General features: G+C 41.0%; 2 protein-coding genes across 2 annotated transcripts in view; both read left to right on the top strand.

Annotated features, from left to right (window-relative positions):
- LOC139924043 (desmocollin 2-like protein) overlaps positions 1–20,935 on the top strand; it is a 374,665-nt gene that overhangs the window by 183,891 nt on the left and 169,839 nt on the right. The gene's annotated exons all lie outside the window — the stretch shown is intronic.
- On the top strand, positions 15,176–17,064 carry LOC139924040 (zinc finger BED domain-containing protein 5-like). The gene is made up of 3 exons (XM_071914955.2): positions 15,176–15,457; positions 15,575–16,336; positions 16,588–17,064. Exons 1-3 carry the CDS (start codon positions 15,176–15,178, stop codon positions 17,062–17,064), a joined length of 1,521 nt encoding a protein of 506 aa, XP_071771056.1.

The raw sequence follows: 20,935 nt of genomic DNA, 5'->3' as shown, positions 1-20,935 counted from the left end.
CTTTCTCTCTTGTTTTCTCTCTTATCCCTCCTTTCTCTCTCTCTCTCTCTTCCTTTCTATCTCCCTCTCTTGCTTCCTTTCTCTTTCTTGTTCTCTCGTTCTGTCTGGCTTGTATGATGTTGCGGATGGGCATGGCGGTTTTGGGGGAACGATTCCTGGTTTTCCGGCTGGGATCAGAGGCTGGCGGGGCCGGAGAAGGCGGCGTTCCCACTCATGTGACGGAAGTCCACGAGTCCTGGAGATTTTAATTAGAGAGCAAATCTGGAGCACCGAGAAGAGAATGTAGTATCAATAATTCATAAAAGCTCTTTACCCGACAAAAGATGCACTCACACATGGAACGTGCACGACAGTGTGTGAGTACACACACACGCGCATGCACACACACACCCTCAGCGTTTCTCAAAGACAATCAACAAATTCCCTGAAACATGTATGAGTGTGCTCAAGCTCACATTAACTTGCTCATACATATCCATACTCACATGGAATACTTTTTATAGACACACACACACACACTCAAGCAGACTGCTTTTCTGAGAAGCTTCTCTGACAGAGGAAACACACTCTTGGCAGAGCGCTGAATCAATTAGCTGTTATGCTGTGATTTCATATCTGAATAAATCAGCAAATGAGAGGCAGGGGGAAGGAGGGAGGGAGCAGCATTGCATATTCTACTTCCCTGTGATGGTGGATTTTTAGCTGGAGTGTGATTGTGGGGATTTACGTGGGTTTGCTATGCCTGCTGCCTCATTGTACTCATATACTCAGGTGCTTCAGCTGCTTCAAGCTTGTTGACCGTCCACACATCAGCCAAGTTTCCCTGGTCGCACAGCTCTGTAGGAAATGAATGGACTTATAGTGACTTGTTGATTAGTGTTCAGAGTGTGAATATAGGGTTTGTGAATTGGGTGCAATCTCGTTTTGCGTGCAACTAAATATTATGTGGGCAAAATAATGAGATGTACATATAATTAACATATGCATGACCATGACAGGTGCAAAGACACTTTATTTTTTTGACTACACACAGGAAAAATAAAGGTGTTAACTGGAACTGAAAAGTGATGCCACAGGAGCGATTTCTGGTTCCACAAAGAACCTTTTAATATGGTTCTTAAAGGAATAGTTCGGTATTTTGAACCCTGGGCCCAAATAACATGTTTTCCGTCATGATCCCTATTAGTAGAAACCGAGCTTTGTGTCAGCAGTAATTTTTGGATTCTTCTGGCTCTCGTGGAGCTTACACCAGTTTAGACGGTAGTGCGTCTTTGAGTAAAAATAGTTCCTATCCAAATAGACCTTAACTATTGACAGAAAGCTGTCAGATAACATACTGACACCGGTATGATTATACTGTGAGCATCGTGTTTTGCAAAACAATGTTTATCATAGTTTTCAAAGACTGTGGCGTATGCCCCTAGGTTTCTATTGCAGTAGAGTGGGAGGGGGCTGCCCGGTGTTACCGGACGGGCGGAGCAGGCGGCTAGCGAAGTTATGGTTTCTATTAATAGGGATCATGACGGAAAACATGTCATTTGGGCCCAGGGTTCAAAATTCCTAACTATTCCTTTAATTCTTAGTTATTGGATGGTGGGTGATGGCATAAAAGTGGAAAATAACCAAACCCCTCCATAGTATATATTGTGCAATTGCAAATGAGGCTATACAAGGGCTAAAGATAAATAAAAACGTAACGCAGGCATCTAAGCAAGGGAGTGCAGAAATGGTTCTTTAAAGAACCTTGGTTGCACAGTGAGTGAATAGCATGGCATTCTGATTTGGTCATTTTGGTGATAGAGCACACTCGTCCCTGTGCAAACCTGTTCTGTGAATCTGGGCCTCAGTGTATTACAGAAGTCTTGCATCTCCAAAATTTAACTGAAAAAGGAATGAAGAAAAACTGCATTTCCCATTGTTGAGCATGCATTCTACAGTCCATTTTCATTCTCACTGTGCATTATTGGTTTAGCTTGATCCCAGTGAACTCTCTTCAACCCTATCCCAGTCACCAGGATAATCCCGCATGACTGTGAATTATGTACCAGGCCATGTGGTGCGATATTTAGCTGGTGCTGGTGTGTGTGTGTGTGTGTGTTCCTGTACCTCTATCCTTGTGAGAACCAGTTTGAGTTTTAGACCTTCAGAGTGACATTTTGGTTGGTCCTTGCTTCTTCAAGGGGTTAGTTTAGGATTTAGGATTTGGGTTTATGGCTAAAATTAGGATTAGGTTTAGATTAGGGTTAAGGTTAGGCATGTAGAGGTACTGGTTAGTGAGTGCAGTCAATGAAAGGTCCCCACAAGTATAATAATACAAACGTATGTGTTTATGGGGAGGTGTGTGGTTGTACACATACATCACTTACCCACTATATCAAAGTGTCTCTTCTGATACGCGTGTGTGTGTGCGCGTGTGTGCATGTGTGTGAAGATGAAAGAATCCCAGGACATTCGGTGACATTAAGGCTGCGCAATGATGCAGCTGTTGCATGCAAAATGTACGATGGTGTCTAAAGCAATCAGGCATCCTATCAGGTGGCGAAGCAGTGTCCTGCAGGCGGCGAGAATACTGATGAGCCGTCTGAGGGGAAGAGAAGGCGCTGATAAGTCTGGTTGAAGAGACAAGGATGGGCGAGTGTGTATTGGCAGTCATCACATATTTACTCGTAAAGGGAACCTGCGCTGAGATAGCAGGCAGCACACACCCACACACACAGATCCAAGCTCTGTATCACAGTGACAGCGGCTACATAAACTGTATATGCATCCAAGTGCATTTAATGCAAACTTCTGTCGCAAAAATCAAATGTGAATGAGCTGGGTTCCTGAACATAAGAAAAAACACATCCACCAAAAAAATATAAAGTCTTTCAAGAATTGATTAGAACTGATTAGTACTGGGCAAGTTGTTATTGTTCTTTAGTATCAGCTAATGTTGGCCATATTTCAATCTTTCATCTGAAGGTGAAAACAAAGGAATGTACTTGGTGATATTCTAATGCAGTGATTCTCAACCTTTTTCATATCAAGGACCCTAATTTAGTCCACATTAGGGCCACTGGCCCCCATTTGATGAGATTTTGTCTCTCAGACCCAAATCTGAGAATATTTTTATTGTTAGATATGAATTTGTCCAGATTTCCATGACTATTTATCTATCTATCCATGAGAGATAACAGTGAAACTATGATCAAAACAATCATTCTTCTACCTAATTGTGTTAACTTGTTGTAAATGAAATAATGCTGAAGTTTAGCAATTCATCAGTTTGCTGGGGACCCCCTGGAACCCCCTCGAGGACCCCTGGTGGTCCAGAGGACCCCATACTGAGAACCACTGTTCTAATGAACCAACTAATGAGCATACAACCATGAGACTTACACATGTTAGGAACAACACGTATGACATTTATGGAGGTTGTGGTGAGCAGATATTTTGCAGACGTTTCAGTTGGTCCAAAGCCACTTTTGAACTGTTGTGCAATGAACCATTCTTCGGGCCAATCATGTGAAGCCTACATCATTATTTACATGACAGATGTGCTTTGATCGCTATTCATCGCAAAATTTCTTTACCGACAAAAGAAATCTGCTTCGTGTGAGTGCAAAAACTGAGGAAATGGTATAAAATTTTGGCATTTCCATTCAGCTTTTGTAATTCAACACATCATGATTCACAAAAAATACATCGATGGAAATCCAGCTATAGAGACCATGATTAGATTGTCGATTCAAACTCAACCAAAAACGTGGAATATTGGAATGGGCTGTTTACAGACAAAGGGGTTCATGTGGATATCTGTTTATCTTTCACCAGCGTGTAATCATCCCATTAGAGTGATTTGCTTTTTGTCACACACATTTATGTCTTTGTCTGCTTTCACACTAATGGGCAGCCTGAAATGGAACAAGATGAGTGCATTACGGTGGTGCTGCCACCTGTACATGGTTTTTGCACAACTCGCTTCTCACTCCAGATTGCAACAACAGATTTGGGTGTAAGTGTGTATGTGTGTGTGTGTGTAATTGTATTTGTATCCTTGTGAGAACCAGTTTGTGTTTTAGACCTTCAGAGTGAGGACATTTTTGCCAGTCCTCATTTCTTCTAGGGGCTAGTGGATTAAGTCAATGGAAGGTCCTCACAAGTATAGTAGGACAAACGTGTCTTCCTGTCCCCACTGCCCTCCCTGAAGAGGATGGTGGAAGTGATTTTTCCATCGGCCTTTCCCTCCTTCCACCATCTCTCATTGCCAGAAACTCTGAAAGCTTTAGCTCTGTTTGCTCTGGAGGAACAGCGCACTCTTCCTGTTTTGTGCCGTAAAGCAACCCAGCAGATTTCCCGCCAAATCCGACTGTATCACACCATGTAAAATGCAGTGTAGAGGCCGGTAGAGGCTGTCAATCTTCTCAGTAATGGTCTTGTTTGTTTACGGTAATCATACTCATGTCTCAAAATTAATGTGGTGATAATTTATTGATTGTAAAATGCTACATGCAGCACCTTTAACCATATAAGTACAAGTTCACAGACACATATCTAGATACAGTACATGTACAAACGGTGTATCATTCTGTATGGTTGTTTGAAGAAGCAGAGAGAAGCCAAGTGAATTTCTATGGTAACGTGACAATGGAGAAGCAAGAATATTAGATGTGTGGTATCATTGCTAAATGGTTTATTTGCTGTATGATATCTCCGATTCTATCTGTTTGTTTGCGAATGCTAAGTGCGTGCGTGCATGCGTGCATGCGTGTGTGTTCTCTCTGCTGACAATATAAACTTTTCCCTAGGATGTAATTAATTAGGAGCGGGTGTTGTAATAATGTCGACATCTAAATGCTTTATTCCGTGCATTATAATCAGCTTTATTATCCCAGCCCTCATCACAACTCCCCAATTCAATTTTACTCCTCGCTTCCCCCATCGCCAGCCCAGGGCCCCGAACAACGGCAGGATGAACGATTCCGCTTTGTGCGCCACGACTTCCTCATCAGGCGATAAGATTGCGCTGATTAAAGCGATTACTTCTGCCTGACATGTCAATAAATCTGCTTTATGGTTTGTGTTGAGACTGCAGCGCCGTGGAAAGATTCTCTGAGTGATGGCATTGTTTTGTTGTTGCTGTTTTTAGGTTCCTAGTGCATACTTTATGAGGCAGGGGCCCGCCGCCGCCGCCGATGCAGGGATTGCTGTGTTGCTGTCAGGCCCGAGGAGTTGTGGTTATTCTCTCTCTCTATCTATCTCTGCCTCTACCTACCTCTCTCTCCCTTTCTCTCTATATATCTTTCTCTGTGTGCTTGTACTCTCGGTTGCTTTGAGAGGACAAGAACATTTTCTAAGGCAAAAGTTCCTCAAGGAATCCGTCTAAGGCTGGATACACTAGAAGATTATCAGGCCGATTTACACCAGATTTGTCCGTCACGACAATCAGAGGGGAATCCAGGATCAGGAAAAATGGTCGGCAAAGACTATCTGGTAGAGCTTGAACTGATCTGAACCACCCCAATAATATCTATGTTGTTTTGAGAATTTTACCCTCACCCCCCAATTGATTTTTGTTCTTACAGTTGGTTCTGCTAGCTGACAAATGTAAGTAAATGAGCATAAAAACAGGTGCACACATGAACACATGCACAAATTTTGTTTGAAAACTTCAAAAATAAGCCAAAGAATCCAGTTGTTCACCGATTGTTACTATGGAAGGCAAAGTAATCGAGTTATTCGCAACTTCAAAGAATTTAAGAATCTTAATTGATGACTGCCTTTCCTTCAGGCCACATATTCAGCAAATACAAATCAAAACTGGAATTGAGATTTTATGTTTTTCACCATCTTATGTCGGCACTTGATTATTACTCCCAATATCTCCATGCTTTAGATACTGTGTACCATGGAGCATTGAGGTTTATTACTGTTTGTAAAGCTCTTACTCATCATTGTACCTTGTGTACCGTCACTTAGAGACTTTTCATTGGAACATTTTTTTTATCTGTAAGGCCATTTTAGTTCTTTCCGAATATATCTCTAAAAAACTTGGAAATTACTGTTTACGGTCTCAGCAATAGTTTTTGTTATCTGTCCCTAAGGTCTGAACTGAATTAGGCAAAACTTTATGCCTTTATGTATTCTTCTCATCCTACATGGAATTCACTGCAAAATGCTGTAAAGCTGAAAGAGCTGTTCTCTCTGAGGTGAGTTTACACTGATAATGACGACTCAATAAGGAGCTGTCTTTGCTTTTTTTAGTAGATAGAAAATTTTATTTTCTCCTCTTTTTTATATGTTTTTGATTGAAAGTCAAAGTAACTAATTAGATCTACTCACGCTACTGTTACTATGTTTGCTGTAATTTTACTTTTACTTAAGTACGTTTTTGCTGAAGTATTGTACATGCCTACATTTTAAATCACATCCATTACAGAGTACACATTTTGTAGACTCTCCATAAGCAACAGACACTGGACCATCACCAGTACTTCTACCTGAGTAGGATGTTTTAGTACTCTTTCCTACCCTGATTGTATTTCAATCTTATGTAATTCTTGTGTGATTTTGTACATTCTATGATATCTTTGGCTGAAACTTTCATATTTGTCATAATGCTGCTTTCTTGGCCAGGTCTCCCTTGAAAAAGAGCTTCTTAATCTCAGTGGGACTAACCTGATTTAATAAAGGTTAAATTAAAAAAAAAAAATTGCGCACACACACACACACACACACACACACACACACACACACACACACACACACACACAGAAGCTCTCTCATAATGCAAGACAATCACTCTGATGAAGGACAGCTGTCATATATCACTGTCACTGGAAGGCTTTCTCAGATAGTTTGGTCTATTCGACAAAAGCATGTGATATTACAATGGTACAATACAGAATCATTAGCCTGAGAAATCACCTCTACAGACAGAATACATGGTCATGTGATTCTGTTGCAGCATTGTCAAGCCCTTACAGCCCTGTCATTCTGTCTATTCAAACACACATCGTTGTGGTGAGGAGATGACTGAGGAGAGAGAGAAGGAGGAGACCATAATGATGAGAGATGAACGTGGACACTGTATTAAAAATGATGCTCAGAGGAGAGGTTTGTGATTAATGTGAATAATGGTTAGGAGGTGAGGCTGGAAGCAGAGATGGATGTGGAAAGGGAGAGTGTTGTGAGGGAGATAACGGCTGCAGGGATTAAAGTGAGATTTATACAGTACAGTCCAGCAGAGTTGTCCACTGGAGGAAAAAACTTCCAATTAAAGTAATAATTCGTGAAATTTTCATATAATTAAATGTCCATTTTGCTACTATCGCTGATTGATATAACCAGTTCTATAGCCAGTTCATGAAAGCTTTTACATTTGCTGTTATAGTGTCTGGTAGGTATATGGGAAAATTTATCTGGCACACAGGAAGTGATGCGTTTTCGTTTCTGGTTTGGAATAAATAGAAGAAGAACTGGGTAGCTAGCATGAGCAGCGATAGCCACCATGGCTGAACAAACAAAGAAAAGAGCACCACCTACAGAAACTCAACTTCATCAACAGAAAATCCAAGGAAAAAGACATCGCAGTAGCTACCGCCCACACTGTTTGATTGATAAGTGATGTCTGGGAAGTGCAGTGCAAAAAATACCTCAGCAGTGACTGCTTAGCACCAAAGATGGAGACAACATTTTTCTCCTGTCTTTCCTGTCTCTCTCAACTTTGAACTATCTAATAAAAAAGAGCCAAAATACCAAAAAATAATCGTAAAACAAAACAAAAAAAAAACACCACAGCAATGAGCACTTAAAACCCCCCCAAAAACAAATGAAAAATAGGTTACTGCTAATTAGATGCATGCTATCTGTGGGCTCATAGGCAGGTCATGGTTTGTAAATAGAAACACCCTAAATCGAACAATCACCTAACTAGCTACAATGGGGTTCCAGGTTTATAATGAGTTGTTAGGCACTGAGCATTGATAGTATTAGGCAGGTGAATACAGGTTAGGTGGATGAATTCAAATAGTAAATTACTATTACTATTACATGGCAACTCCAGTGGTGCATGGCACACCTGCATCGCAGTTGGAAACGGGTATTAGGAGGAATACATTATCAGTAAGTGTGGTAGGGGCTGGTGTCGTCATGACCAATCAAATCACAGCTTTCCCTCCCTTTAAAAGCAGTGTGCTCTGCACCACGGCACTCTGACAATTTGGTGATGGCGAGAACAGTCTGGATTGTATCTGCCACATAAGCTTCTCCCAAGAGGAAACTGATGTCCTTATGGGAGGTGCAGTATCGCCACAAGCAAGTATATGCCTTAAATAAGCAATTTGTATGACCACTAGAGGGCAGCAGAAACTGCAACACATTTGTAAATAACACACAGAAAAGCCACTGCACTACGGAGGCCTACGAAGGACAAATGGAAGGATAAATGCTAATAGCTAAGCTAAAGGTACCTGCTGAGAAGTCTCCCCGGTTACCAGTCTCGCTTTGCCAGAACTTTCTCCCACTGAAGGTTACATGTCCCACAATGACATGTGGTAGGTAGCAAGTTAACTAGTTTAACAAGTTTACTAGTTTAACAAGTTTACTCAGTCGCTTCATCGATTCCGCCATTATGACAATTTTCAGCAATGGGAGCGGGAGAGCGCCGGTTTTAAACAGCAAGGGATGAGCCAAGCTAGTTTTTAAAAAATGAAAAGCTACTGAATGGAGCGGGAGGAGCTTCGTACTGGAGGGGAATTTGACAACAAGCTTTAAAAAAGAAGTGAAAACAGCAACACAGCTGGCCCGCATGTGTGGATATTGGTTTATCATTATGTCTCATTGAAATCTCCCCATAGCACATTAGTTTCAGGATACTCACATCATTGTATGCATGAAAACATAGCCAGTGAAGGCAGATGCTTCCATTGAGGGTTCCATCATGCTTAGGGTCATGTGTAAAGACCCAGTTCCTCCTTATATTGGCTACCATGGAGTAAAGATCTCAGTGATTTCGAGAGAAGGCTGGTTACTCAATCTACTGATGACTGAAGAGGAACAGCAGTTAAGCTGATGTTGGCTGGAAGATATCAACTAGTGAGGGAGTGACTGTGGACGTGTTTTACTCTTCAAGCGTGTCTGTGCATTGGTTCCAGATGCAAGAAAAAGCAGACAAGTACCTCTGAGTCAGTTTAGTGCAAATGCCAATGTAAGGCGTGGGCATCAACAACAGTCCGTTGAGAACTTGACAGAAACAGATATTTAGTTGCTGTGCATAACCCCTTATTACACCTACAATGCACTTTTACAAGGGGAGTGGTATTAAGGAGACGGTGGTCTACTGAGCAGTGGATATGGTCAGAGGAATCACCTTTCACACTGTTCATCCTTCACCATGCCAAAACATCTCTACAGGCCTTAGTGCTTATTTCCCATGGTGATGCGTTCTGGAGGATCCGTTAGGGTGTGGGATGAATTTTCCTGGCATGGTTTAGCTCCACTGAACATTGACAGTGCCCCCATCCACGGGGTCATGAATGGTTTGATGGCCATGAAAATGATGTAGACCATACACCGTATCATGACCATTCCAGTCAACAAATGTCAAAACTAACTGAGCGCTTATGGGAGATTCTGGGGGGGGGGGGGGGGGGCGTCTGAGTCAGCATTTTCCACTATACCGTCGAAACAGCAGATGAGTTTCTTGTTGAAGGATACCTTAACCTTACTGTCACAGAATGGCATCTGAGTTCCAGTCACTTGTAGAAACCGTACTAAGGCACATTGAAGCTATTTTTAGTAGTTTGTGAAAAATTTGTAAAAATGGTCTTGGTGTTCTGTTTATTTTGCCAGTCACCTACATGTTCTATTGATAAGTATTCTCCTTTTGAGCAACACTGTCTCAACACTTACTGCTAACAAGAGTTGGGGCGGGTTACTAAAGATTACCTAGTTAAAGTTGTAATTATGAATGAAATGGTGTATTTAAACTGAAAGTGCATTTCAGTGATGAGGACTTGAGTTTGAGACCCAAGTTGCACTGAAGTATAGATTTTTTTGGGATCAACTCTTTTTTAATTGTCAGTCAGATATGAGTTGTGAGCAGTATACATTTATCGAGTTGCTGACATAACTTTATAATTTTCCATGAACAAACGCTCATACATACAAAGAGTTGTATGATCCAGTGCATACATTTGAATATTGATATGTACTAATTTGCAATACAACTGTAAAGTGGGTATAGTAATCAATGCTGTTCTCGCAGGCCATAATACTGTATATATGAACAGATAAAGTTCATTGTTTATATACACCAATACATTAATAGGAAACAAACCAGAATTTTTCAAATATAATGCAGGGTTAGTTCTCTCAGGCCATTAGGTCTTTCCAGCTGTTGATATTCTGGGGTTTGGCTTGATAAAGAAATGGATAGCTCCAGTCGTACTATGTCCCTATAAGCTAAGAGCCATTCCCTGATCAACAAAGTATGTGGTGGCTTCCAGCGACAGGCTACCATCTTCTTAGCTGCAGTTAAGCCAGCTAAAAGAATGCGTTAGTCCTGGATGGACAGTTATGTAGAAGAGGTGTCAAGTTGAGTTCAACTTCACTTCAGACTCAACTTGGACTTGTCCTCCTTTACTCCATGAATGACTTCAGCCTTGATTCAGACTCTAGAGACTTGCGAACACTGTAAAAGAATGGCGTTGAATCATTGACTATAACATATCTAAATGATTGATGTGTGGACAAACACAACAGCAGCATGGCATCAGCTGCGGTGCCTTTTGTAATAACATTTGGCGACAAATGGACCCAATAAAACGACTGTGATATGCAAAGAAATCACAATAAAGCATCAATGACATCAAACTTTATCAGATGCCTGAGAACACACACACACCTGCATTATAGGACTTCAGCACTTAGTCTATGTACCAGAGAAGGGAAAGGTTGGAGGGTTGAAAGGAAAGAGTGATGTAAAACCAAAAAACAAATCTATAGGTTCCTCTCTCTCTCTGATATCTGACATATTCATGAAATGTACATGTTTCAAGACCAATTACAGTTTTTAACACTTTTAATACAGCTTTCTTTGTCGGGGTTTTTTCCTATTGTACGGTAATATAATGTATTAAGTGATTGTGTACACTTGTGGTTCCCATATATAGCTTCATTTATGTTACATTATCATTTTATTTAACCTGGTGCCTGATATTCTAAAAGCTAAATAAGACATAATGTAATCAGCTGGGTGTAAAATTCTCATAAATAACTATATTATGGTTTAAGCAGACTGTCTGAAACTTAACTCAGAATATGACATCACTGACGAAACCTGAAAAAACATAAGGGAAACAGAAGGGTGTAAGGGATTATGATATGACGGATGGGACCTATTTTAATTCCAATATCTCACAAAAGCAATGTTGCAAGAATCAAATTTGTTGGAATTGGGCCCACTAAGAAAAATTATTCACCAGTGTAGGATGAGGAAAATGGCTCATCTATGAATGTGTGTTAAGACTACATAGACCTACTGTAGGCCGTGTTAGTTATTAAATGAACATCGGCAGGATGGCAGTGCAGTCGAAATATGAATATGACATCCAAGTTACTTCCTGGTAGGAGAGGAGTGGTAGTGAGGAAGGCGAGGAAAGGAAGGAAGGGTATAGTGAAAAAGCTTTGGGATCCATCCCTGGCTTTGGTTTAGTGTCTACCGGACACTCAGGAAATAACACTCTATCAAATATCAATGTGACAGAGTTCCAGATGTGTGGGTGAGGAGGGTTGTGGGTGGCAAGGGAAATACGTAAATGAAAAAAGAAAGAATGGAAGGCATGTGAGAAAAACATTTATCAGTGCAATCAAAGCCCTTGTATATGAAAAAGATACTTTGAAACATGTTATAACCCATTGTAACTAAAAAATACAGGTGTTGTACTTCAACATTTATAGATGTTACCAATATAAATAAATCTTTAAAAGCTTGAAATACATGTACAGCAAGATCCATGCCCAACTTGTGTTCAATACAGTCAACAAAAGTATTGTTTGCACATAAGATGTATTAAGTGTGGACCTATACAAGGCATTGGATTGAACGACATGTTTTTGTAAGGTGTCCTGAGATTGAACTTCCCCCCAGGTTTGACTGTTGGGAGGTGCTAATTGAACAAGTTACATCATGTAACTCATAACTCAATATTTAGTGGGTGGTGTTAAATGGAACCCTAAAAATACCAAATTCACTGCCTGAAGCAATAATAAACTGATACATGATATGAAAACATTTTGTAGCAGGGAGCACTGTTCCTGACTGGATTCCACTGCATCCCTAGTGGGATCCATATATGGTAGTAGGATCCCATATATGGTAGCGACAACTCCTCCCACTAGCAATCTTTCAATCAGTGCAGGTAGTATAAATAGGAGCTAGTTTGATAGCTGCAGGCACTTCTCTGCCTGCGGAGCCAATGTTTCCCCCTGCTGTGGTCTTTGTGTTTCATTTCTCACCTTGAGGTAGGTAGGGAGCTAGTGTCATGCTACATGGCCCTTAGCATGTTTTGTGGTTTTAATTATTTTAACCTATTTTCTTTGTAGACGCTTAGCTTTCCTGATGGTGGCCATTCCCCATGTCTTCTTTGGGTAGTAGCAGACGGTCATTCAGCGAGGTACGACTCCGATTGTAATCGGCCCATGAAAGTTAAACTTGGTAAGTAGGGTGCTTCAAGTGCCTGAGGTAATTTTTGGTCTATGGTTGGCATGGAACCTTATTAATGTTATGTCTCTTTATAGGTCCCTGCCACCGCTGCTGTTTTGCCTGAGTTCAATTGTTAGTTTTAGAGTGTGTTTACAGTGCTGCTTACCATTGTACGATTTGTAACTGTCTGTAACATGCTAAAATAGTGGAAATCCACCATAAAGACGCATCACATAGAGAAAAGGGTTAGGGTTAGAAAACAGCTCTCCAAGACTGTGCACACAAAAAACATAGAATGCACATACATGGGGACAAAAGCTAGTCAAAGGCTTTAGAGAGGAGAAAAGATTTTATTCTGCTTTTAAAAGAGGATAGAGTTGGCGCACACCTCAGGTACTCTGCAAGGTAGTCCAACAAGTGGGAGTGCAACTCAGATAACAGGGCTAAAAGCTGCTTCCCCAGCTTTTCATTTCATCTGTGGAACCGCTCATAGGCCAGAAGACCTGAGAGACCTGGTTAGCTCATATCTTGCAAACAAATCATAAATGTATTGTGGTGCCAGGCCATTTAGAGCTTTTAAGACCAGCAGCAGAATCTTAAAGTCAACTCTAATGCTGAATGGAAGCCTGCGCAGTAATCTAAGTATAGCTGTGATATGTTCAGAAATTGTGAATAAGATACAGCTGCCCCACAGCAGCCCCCCCCCCCCCCCCCCACCATTTCCAAAAACACAGATGCGTTTAAAGGTCCCATATCATGTAAACAAGGATTCCCCTTGCCTCTGTGATCATAAAGGAGTTGGATGTGCTATCTAAACATGGTGAAAGTATCAAAATGCACGGTCGCCAACTAAATCCACACAATCCATATTAGAAAAGCGAGCCTCTAAACGAGCCGTTTGGACTTCCGTAACTTTGTGGCGTCACAAAGGTTCGCTCATTATCATTTTTGTAAGAAATAATAGACTAACAAAGTGTTTTTTTCAAAGCGGTTGAGCGGTTGTCATTGTTTATTACCGGAGAGTTTTCCCTACCTGTAGCTGCCGGGCCGCAGTGTCTCACGTTTCACTCTTGAAACGGTTAGCCAATCAGAACAGAGGGTCGTTAATATTAATGAGCCTTAAAGACACAGCGACAGAAACAGCCTGTTCTTGGTAAGGCTCAGAGAGATGCTGGAAAATGAAGGTGTAAAAATGGATTGAGAGTGTTTTTGGTACATGACACCACACACAGCTTTGAATGGACCTCAAGACAGAAAATAAAACACTGTAAAGTATAGAATAGTGTTTCTCAACGGGGGCGGTATCGCCCCCCAGGGGGCGTTCAGAGAACGTCGGGGGGCGCTGGAAGCAATATTTTTGAAAGGGGGGCATTGAGGTGTTCTTGGGGGGCGTTTGTTTAAGGCGAGTTTACACCAAAGATTCACGACGAGACGAGTTGAAACTTGCAACTACTTGCAAAAGAATGTGGTCTGCAACATTCTAAAACCTGCCAGTTTACATCAATGAGACTAGACGAGACGGTGTATCGTTTCCATACTCTTTACTTCAGTGTTTCTGTCAGCTTTCTGTAGCGCAGCTTCATGCTGCCTTCACGGGAACGGGACGTCAGAGTTTCATCTATAAAATTTCACCAACATGGCGTTTACTGTGTCAGCTCAGGAAAATGGACGCTCTCTTCCTTGGTATTCCTTGGTGGAGGAAATTAAGAGTTTCTTCCTCTTGAAAGCATTCATTTCTCCCGAGGATAACACCGTATTATCGCCGTGGTTACAAATTTACAAGAGGGATATTCCGCTGTCGGACTTCCCGTGAAAGCAACTTAGCGTCTAGCATCCAGACACACACTATAACACTATTCAATTCAAAGTGGCTTTATTGGCATGACTGCATACAATACAACGTTGCCAAGGCATTTTAACACAAACTATAATAAACATAAATAAACAATTTTCTAAAACAATATTCTAAAACCAGACACCTGCCACCTGACAAGCTGAGTCACAGCAACGCCATCAGCCGATTCCAGCTGAGACGGGGGAGTTTACACTACTGCAACTTTTCTCTGCAGCGGTTTCGTCTAGTCATGAACTTTAAAGTCTTCATTAAACATCTTTAAGTCTATGAATAAAAGGAAATGTGAAATCCCAAAACATGGGACATTTACCAGGTTTAATTTGCCTGGAATAGCACAAAAGACCAAACTCCATTCAAAAATCTGCTAAATTAATTCTGCCCTATTTAATGCCAAAAAGTTACATGCTGCATAATATGTGACATAGGCTATGTGACATATGTGACATATGTTTTTTTTTTTTTCTTTTTGCACATTGGAAAACCGCCAGCAACATATCAGCAAAATGGCACAGAATAAGAAAAAATGCCGCCAGTATTCTATTGAATACCTTAGCTATGGATTCGTACCTTCTCCCACCAATGCACAACTTCCAATGTGTTTATAGTGTGAACAAGTGTTTTCAAATGAGGCCATGAAACCCTCATGTCTCAAGGAGCACCTTACGAAGATCCACCTGGACAATGCAGACAAGGAGCGTCCGTTCTTCCAGGCCCTCAAAGAGAAGCATGGTAGGAGCACCATCAGCAGTCTCTTCACTAGGAAGACCAGCCAGAATGATAGTGGGCTAGTAGCGTCATATAACATCTCCCTGCTGATAGCCAAAAGTGGACAGCCGTTCTCAATCGGAGAGAAGTTGGTGCTCCCTGCCATCAAAGAGGTCATCTCTACTGTGATGGAGCGCGATCCCACACAGGTGCTGAAATCCATCCCACTCAGCAATGACACCGTGGCACGCAGGATAAATGAAATGGGCGCCGATACAGAGGAGCAGCTGTGTGCCATCCTGCGGGACTCTCCATTCAGCCTTTAGCTGGATGAGACAACCACCTCTGACAACAACGCTCTGCTGATGGCCTATGTCCGCTATAAGGCCTCCAACAGTCAGGAGATGGCTGAGGAATTTTTGTTTTCCAAATATCTGGAAACAGACACCAAGGGCCAGACCATTTTTAATGCGCTTTATACGTATCTACAGGAGAAGTCAATCCCAATCACCAACATCCTCGCATGCGCCACTGATGGTACCCCCTCCATGGTTGGCAGGTACCGTGGCTTCACCGCTCTGCTGAAGGAGCAGGTCCCGCATATCCTCACAGTCCACTGTGTCTTGCACCGCCACAACCTTGTGGCCAAATCTAAAAGTCCACCTCTCCACGAGTCTCTCAATGTTGCAGTCAAGGCAATAAACAAAATAAAAGCCCATGCCCTGAATGACAGACTGTTCCGACAGCTGTGTCAGGAAAATGATGAGACATTTGAGCGTCTTCTTCTCCATACTGATCTCTCAAAAGGAAACTGCCTTGCTCGTTTTTGTGAGCTGTTTGACAGCATCGTGGAGTTCCTGGAGGAGGTTGATGCAGCTCTTGGGGAAAAGGTGTCATCCAGCCGCTGCGACATCATGTACCTCGTAGACTTTTTTGAAAAGATGAACGAAGTCACGCTAAAGCTCCAAGGAAATGGCGTAACTCTGGTCCAGTGCAAGGCGGTCATTCACAGTCTCACCTCCAGGCTGGATCTGTACAGGCAGGGCATAGGCAGGAGGCAGTTTGGTCATTTCCCGCAGTTGACCAAGGTTCAGAAACAACGCTAAATAGATAGGCTGTAATAGGCCCGCTATTATTATAATTAATATATTTTATTTCTATGAATACATTATGTTGTAATGTTTATTATATTGACTTGTCTGAAAATATAGCCCTATATCCCTATGCATTATAAATATAAAGAAACATTTATTAGTAGACTAATTAACAATAAAATAACCAGTTCAAAATCATCTAAAAATCTGCACCAGAGAACAATTTGCTGGTTATATCATTGCAGGTGTCTGAGGCTCTTACCGATGACCGCCTCCTCATTTACACCGACCCCCTGAGGATGGTTAAGGCCGACATGGAGATCCGCTTCAGGGACCTCCTGAACCTCGATGTTCCCGTCTGGGTGGTGCAGCCCTTTCAGGCGGACGTGACCGAATGCGAACCCGCTATCCAGGAGCGTCTTGTCGACATCCAGTGCGACGACGAGGCCAAGGCTACTTTCCGCACCTCTGGCTGGGGCAGCATGTGGGTCAAATATGCCCAGCGTTACCCGGCTCTCTGGGAGAAGACCAGGCTGCTTCTTCTTGCTTTCCCAACAACTTATCTAGTTGAGCAGGGATTCAGCCAGGTCCTCCACATGCAGTCCAAGTACCGCAATCGCTTGGACTTTATGGCCTCAGGCGCACTACGGCTGAAACTAACTTCTCTGCAACCCGCAGTGAAGAAACTGGCAGAGAACCACCAAGCGCAGGGCTCACACTAACTTTAAAAGCAATTTAGCTTATTTCCTTTGAAAGTTAAGATAAATCCTTATGCTTTTTTCCAGTAGCCTCAGACCTGTTCCTTGGTAGGCTGCTCTTGTTTTCCGTTGGAACAATTAATAAGAATGCTTCTTGTTTGGCATTTCTGATTGGCTGCTGTTTGTGATAGGCCTACCTAATTCAAGTTTGAATGTCAAATTTCTAACCGTTGCATTTGTTTAACACTCATATATATAATTTCTATTCACATGGCTTTTTTGCTCCCTGGGAAACTAATGATAATGATATTCCAACTGTCCTGTTAAATCAAATGTTATTTGGCATTCAATGACATGCTTTTTAATGATATAACACAGAATAATAATCATACTACTACTACTACTAATAATAATAATAATAACATAATAATATAAATAAATAATAAATATATAGGCCTAATATAAATAATAATCATCATCATAATCATAATAATAAACAGGATAATAATCAACATTAATATTCAGGGGAGACAATTAGCCTACATTTTATTTGATGGGGGGGCGGTAAGGGACCTGGATAATGGATAGGGGGGCGCTGGCCCAAAAAAGGTTGAGAACCACTGGTATAGAATATGGGACCTTTAAATATAAAGGCCAACAATGAACATACCAATATGTTTTTTTTCCAGACTGTTAGATATGACTTTATTGTTACATCACTTCCAATAAATACTGACGTTGAGAATAATCCCATAGGTTAAATAACTACTCTCTCTTAAATAACTACAAGTTTGACGCTGTGGAATCAGAATACCCCCCAATGTGAACTTAAAACTAACTCACCCAATTAGTTTGAGAAAACATCATGAACAGCTGGCTCACATAAGGCTCTTCACAACTGCCAATCAAATTTTTTTTTCTAGCCTTTTCAAACAGACATGTCATTGTGTGCACCATATGCAATCATGGAAAGAAAACCAGTGTTCAGGGAAGATAAAAGTCAAACTATATTTATGGAACAAAAGCAACACAACCAATCAATGTTTCCATTTTTATATCTAAAATATGATAATATACACAGGGGGCATTGGAGGTGTAGCCATTACTTTGATTATATAAAATATTACAAGCACCTCGCCAAAAGCGCTTAAGTAAGCAAACTGCCCCCAAAAATGAAGCAGTTAAATGATAAACAGTAATGAAGTGTAAGGTATTTAAAAACATCAACATCAATCATCGTGGATTTACTGCATGTAATTCTTGCACTTTTACGCATGCACTCATCTCCCATTTTGTCTTATACCTTGTATTATATAGTATAAAATAATAGGAAATACCTAGTAGCTAAATGTCAAATATGTGTACATATATGTAATGAGCTCAATTCATTAAATCCTTTTTGGAATGTGCACCTCATCACACTATTGTTCTAAAGGTATACAAGTGATCATATGTCACATACAGTATATCCCAACAGATCCTGTTACTGTGATTTTCAATAGAGAGCCTAAGTCCCTCCCCTTCCGCTGTCCCCCATGGGACCTTATTTCGGAAAAAATATGTACGGTAGTCAACGGCGAGAGACAAATAATTGTTTGATCCCGTTTGAATTGTGCCATGACTTACACATATGATGTTTTGTCAATTTAAAAGATAATTTTGCAAGTCAAGAAAGTCGCAGTTTGTTGTAAAACAGTACAGTAACGTTTAGTTTTGTGTGAAACCGCTCAGTGAACTACATCTCTCGTCTCGCACAATATACGTCACCAACACCAACATGGAACGAAACATAGGAAACACACAGGCATCACGTTAACGCTAGCCCCCACTGTACTAAAACTATCCTAAACCAGTTTAAATCCATTCTTACTGTCTACCTTCCAGGTTGTGTATAATACTCCTGCTATCTGAGAGGGACTTAGCTTCAGCGGCTCTGGGTAGCTTGTGGAGAGAGGAAGTTACGTCACTTGCGCGACTTTTGGGTGTGTAGTCTTTCTAATTACGTATTTTTACAGTCTTATAGTTCAACAGTTTTACGACAAACTGCGACTTTCTTGACTTGCAAAATTATCATTTAAATTGACAAAACATCATATGTGTAATTCATGGCACAATTCAAACAGGATCAAACAATTATTTGTCTCTCGCCGTTGACTACCGTACATATTTTTTCCGAAATAAGGTCCCATGGTGGTCCACCGGAAGGGGAGGGACTTAGGCTCTCTATTGACTGTGGGTCCAATCAGGGGCGGAAATTACGGGGGGGACAGGGGGGTCCGGACCCCCCCTTCCTGGGACTAACAGAGAGTTGTCCCCCTCAATATATCATTGTAAACATAACTATATAATTTTAAATAATATAATAATATGCATTGAAAGCACTTGTGCTAATTATAGACGCAAAACAATGCGTTTTTAAGTTTCGAAAGATTGCGTCCCCCCCTCATACGCCTCACAGTGGTTTGGTCCACTGCCTACCTGCCTCCCCGAACCCCCACACACACACATTAGCCCTCGGTACGAGTGTGTGTGGAGGATCTCTGGAAGTGTGTCAGTGGTGGCAGACCTCCAGTAAGAAGCTACTTTGCAAAGGTTAACTTAAAACAAAGGATGTGTCAGACATTTTTCTTTCCTTCTACCACTCAATAGAATAAAACACATTCACAATTGTAACCAGACTACATTTTGTTCCGTTACCTCGCGGTTGAATCTTGTGTGTCAACGTGTTGGTACGGGGCAGCCGCGTCTCCTAATGCATGTATGTGTATGGAGGCAGGAGGTCTATCCACAATTAAAATCCTCATAACTCACTGAATTTTCGACCGATTTTCAAGCGGTTTGGTTTGTTACAAATGCCAGACATGTATTTATGATACAGGATACTTGGTTAAATTAAAATGCGGGTTTTCATACCAAAATACTTTATCTTTTGTAGATGGTAACAGTAATATTTCTATAATATAATATTTAAGATTAACTTACCCTATGTAATTAGGTTCTAAGTATATTATTTTTTTCTTACTGCATGTAAAATGGCTGCCACTATGTTATTTTGTTCATAATTTTGGAAATAAATGAAGACTTAATTAATAAAAAAGACATAATTACAACAAACATTATGTTAAAATATAAGTAAGTTTCTGGCAGGCTTCATAGCGTTCTGGACTTTTACACATTGACAGCAAAACATTAGAGATTTGCTTTTTCGGGAAAACTAAAATCTAATTAGCTTTAGTTCAGTTAATGGGTGTTGCATCTCACCTATTACTGTAAATAACCTGCATGTGTGTGTGTGTGTGTGTGTGTCTATTTGTCAGCCAGTCAGTTAAAATGGCAGAGAAAAGAAAAACAGACATCCGATCATTTTTCAGTGCACCGAAACGCCAAGTAGAAAGACCCCAGTAATATCAAAGGCAATTTGATAAAATCTTCATAAGAAAGGAATGAAGTGCTTATGGAAATGTTTCATAATGGACCTCTATATACATTTAATACAACAGTACTTTTGGCGGCACCTTTGGTGTCCCCTTCAGGAATTGCTCTTGAGAAATTTTTCTGTTTATTGTCCCCCCCAACAGTGAAATGAAATATCCGCCCTTGGGTCCAGTGTTTCAGAACATAATTTTTATTGATAGAAGAGAGGGATAGCATTTAGGAGAGATACTTCCTGTAACATTTAAAATTATTTTTAAAACAAGAAATATTTTTTGGGGTGGTTAGTAAATGATTAATGTGTGTCTTGTAGGGGCATCCTGGGGGCTCAGTGGTCTAAGGCACGTACCATGTAAATGCGTCATCCTGGATTTGAATCCGGTCCAGGACCTGTCACATGTCATCCCCCTCTCTCTGCCACTATTTCCTGATTCTCTCAACTTTGAAATCTAAAAAAGTGGCT

This window comes from Centroberyx gerrardi, chromosome 9 (genome assembly GCF_048128805.1).
Source record: "Centroberyx gerrardi isolate f3 chromosome 9, fCenGer3.hap1.cur.20231027, whole genome shotgun sequence".
NCBI classification, from domain to species: Eukaryota; Metazoa; Chordata; class Actinopteri; order Beryciformes; family Berycidae; genus Centroberyx; species Centroberyx gerrardi.
This window is presented reverse-complemented; position numbering and strand designations above follow the sequence as displayed.

Bases quoted from the DNA above. Each gene is read 5' to 3' on its own strand.
- LOC139924040 (XM_071914955.2), top strand. From the start codon at position 15,176: ATGAAACCCTCATGTCTCAAGGAGCACCTTACGAAGATCCACCTGGAC. The intron at 15,458-15,574 runs GTGCTGAAATCC...TTCAGCCTTTAG, and splicing joins TGGAGCGCGATCCCACACAG to CTGGATGAGACAACCACCTC. The intron at 16,337-16,587 runs GTTCAGAAACAA...ATATCATTGCAG, and splicing joins ATTTCCCGCAGTTGACCAAG to GTGTCTGAGGCTCTTACCGA.